The sequence below is a fragment of the Vidua macroura genome, chromosome 3 (assembly GCF_024509145.1).
Source record: "Vidua macroura isolate BioBank_ID:100142 chromosome 3, ASM2450914v1, whole genome shotgun sequence".
NCBI classification, from domain to species: domain Eukaryota; kingdom Metazoa; phylum Chordata; class Aves; order Passeriformes; family Viduidae; genus Vidua; species Vidua macroura.
Window position 1 is genome coordinate 22,923,159 of NC_071573.1, and position 2,629 is coordinate 22,925,787.

At 42.9% G+C, this 2,629-nt stretch overlaps 1 protein-coding gene across 7 annotated transcripts in view; it reads left to right on the plus strand.

The window, feature by feature from the left end:
- RAB3GAP2 (RAB3 GTPase activating non-catalytic protein subunit 2) overlaps positions 1 to 2,606 on the plus strand; it is a 42,904-nt gene extending 40,298 nt beyond the window's left edge. For 6 of the 7 annotated variants that reach the window (XM_053974721.1, XM_053974723.1, XM_053974724.1 and 3 more), the window contains 2 exons: positions 124 to 282; positions 554 to 2,427. In XM_053974721.1, coding sequence (XP_053830696.1) covers positions 124 to 282; positions 554 to 700 — 306 coding nt within the window. In that variant the 3' untranslated portion in view covers positions 701 to 2,427. Of the gene's footprint in view, positions 1 to 123; positions 283 to 553; positions 2,428 to 2,450 lie in introns of those variants that run through there. The other variant, XR_008436567.1, reaches the window with a different exon arrangement.
- Positions 2,607 to 2,629: the final 23 nt, after the last annotated feature.

Sequence of the window (2,629 nt, forward strand, 5' to 3'; positions counted from 1 at the left end):
TCTCAAAGCCTATTTGTTCTTTTAGAATCAAGAACTTTCTTTTGTTATGGCTGTTCAGGCCTCCAGCTAAGTGAGCTGTCACACTGAAACTGTTTCTAGTCCCTTGGGTTTCTCTGCTTTCAGGCCTTCCTGCAGGTGGCTGACAAAGAAGTGCTGGCATCCCAGCTGCTCATGCTGGCTGGGCAGAGGCTGGCCTTCGCTTTGCTCCATGGACAGATCAAGGATGGCATGGAACTCCTCACCAGGCTTCCTCCAACACTGAGCACTTGGCTCAAAGCTATGGTAAGTTAAGCTCCAGTTTGGAAAAAGTTGATTTTCTGAGGTTTCTGTTCACCAAGCCAGAGATTACATCAGAATGGCCCTGTCTTACTCATGGAAATAGGATTTTTTTCCCCCCACTTTTCCTCATGGTAGTTGTGTTTCATGGAGGGTAAAACAGTTTTGTGGGTCAAAGCATCATCTTGATTGTGTTTAAACATTAGCGATTGGCTTTACAAAAGTTCTGGAGGGCTTAGCTGTGAAATGACTGAGATGCTGAGTTTGTTTCACACAGGACCCCCCGGAAATCCAGAATGTGGAAGTGCCAATTGCAACGACAGCCAGGCTGGTGAGCAAGGTGATCGAGCACCTGCCCGAGAACCACGGGCAGTACAGCCTGGCCCTCAACCTCATCGAGGCTGTCGAGGCCATCCCCGCCTGAGCGCTTGCGGAGCAGGGCAGGCTCCTACAGAGCTGAACTTAATGGGAAGAAAATTCCACAGGGCTCTGGTTAATTAACAAAAAGAACAATGCTCCCCATCCCAGAATTTCAGAAGGTAATTTTAAATTGGAGTATATTTTAAATTCTGCACTAGTAAGAATATGTTTAGTTTCCAGTACACTTGTCAGTATCTGAACTGCTTTGTTATTTATTTCTGACTTGAGCGCTTTATGCAGTTGTTTAAATTGGGTATATTTGACAGCAGTTTTACTCTCTCAACACAATCACATCTTGTGAATCACATCTGTATTTCATGTTGGCAGTAACTGCTGCACTTTCAGTGTTCCATGTATGATTTGTTTTCCAAAAGCAACTTTAGAATTAGACCCAAGAACTTCAGTCTCTAAGTTACCATGTGAAGCCAATACTGCTTTTTCTGAAGCTCAAGCTGGTGTTGGGCTCATGCCATGTAACTGCATTATGTGACAATGACAACTGCACTCGATGTAGGATGAAATGTGCTGGGGCCTTAGGCAAAAGGGAGGACAGCATGGGAAGGAGAACCCAACTCTCCAGACATACGAGTATGGACTTTTAGTCCAGCTCTCCCTGTGCTGTCTCTGGGGTGCTGGGCTTCAGCTACAACTGGATTTACATCCCTCTCCATTATTATTAAGCTCTGCTGAGTTTAAGTAGGTCAAGGAATGTCTTACTGTAAGATTTTTCCTCCATCTTATCACTGTAGGAGATGTAGTATGCTATGAATCTCTGGACATGTTAACTTGTAGTCAAAAATGCTTAAAAAGTTGATAACAATGTCTCTGAAGATTGATAGTACTGAATACTTTAGCCTTAAAACCCCCACTTTATTGATAGTACATAAAGGGAATCCTATAGTGAGTATCTTCACTATTGGAATGGTGTTGAACATAGTTATCTGGCATTGGTGACTCCTGTTCACTACTTGTCTGAAGGAAGCCAGGAGAAAAATTAAATTGGTATAAACGTTTTGTCTTTGTCAGCTGAAATTACCAGCTCCATCCTGTAACCTGCTCCTCCTGCATTATATGTAAGAAACATTTGGAATAGTCTGCCTTGCTGGAGACAGAATTTAGAATTGAGTCTTATCTTTCTGAAGTATGTGCTGCTGTTATCGAAGGGTTTGACTTCCCCCCCAAAAAGGCGATGCAGGTGGCTTGCTCCACACAGCCTCCTCCATCTGTTCTGCAGCCCCATTCCTGATCACTGCACTACAAGGCAGCTGGTGAAGGAATCTTGTTTTGATACTGAATGTTTGACTTCCTACAGACAGAGCAAAGAATAGTCAGAATTCCAGTAAAATTCCCTGGTCTATGTTCTATTGTACTTCTCTACTGACTTCCATAACTGAGGTTAAAACAGCTGTAAAGGAGAAATGGAAGAGGCAGTATCACACAGGTGCCATGACCACCTTGCCTGACAGCACCTCACACTTCTGCAGAAATGAATGAGCTTGAGATTTGGTTATCATGGAGCCTGAGGAAAGCAGAGTGTTCCTTAGCTGCATTACATTCCTCTATCCTGGTACAGCTGTGTAAAGGAATTTACTGTAACTATCATGTCAGAGCTGACACACTACACCAATCAAATCTGTAACGTACTGTAAGTAATACTCTGTATATAGTGCTATTTTGTGTTTATTTTGCTGTGGATTTGTGTAAATTGATTAAATAAAATTTGAGGTTTCATTGTGTCTTTTCCTTCCTTTTAGGGAATGGTGGTCACCACTTTCTCCTCTGTTTTGTAGAGAGGACTGGTTCTCTGGGCTTCTGCTGAGCTACCAGCTGCCAGTATAAAAACTAAACAACAGCTGGTTCACTGGGGATTTTCTCTTAAAAGGAAGCGAATTTCCACAGAACACAGGTTGCTAAGAACAAGTAAATCAGTCAC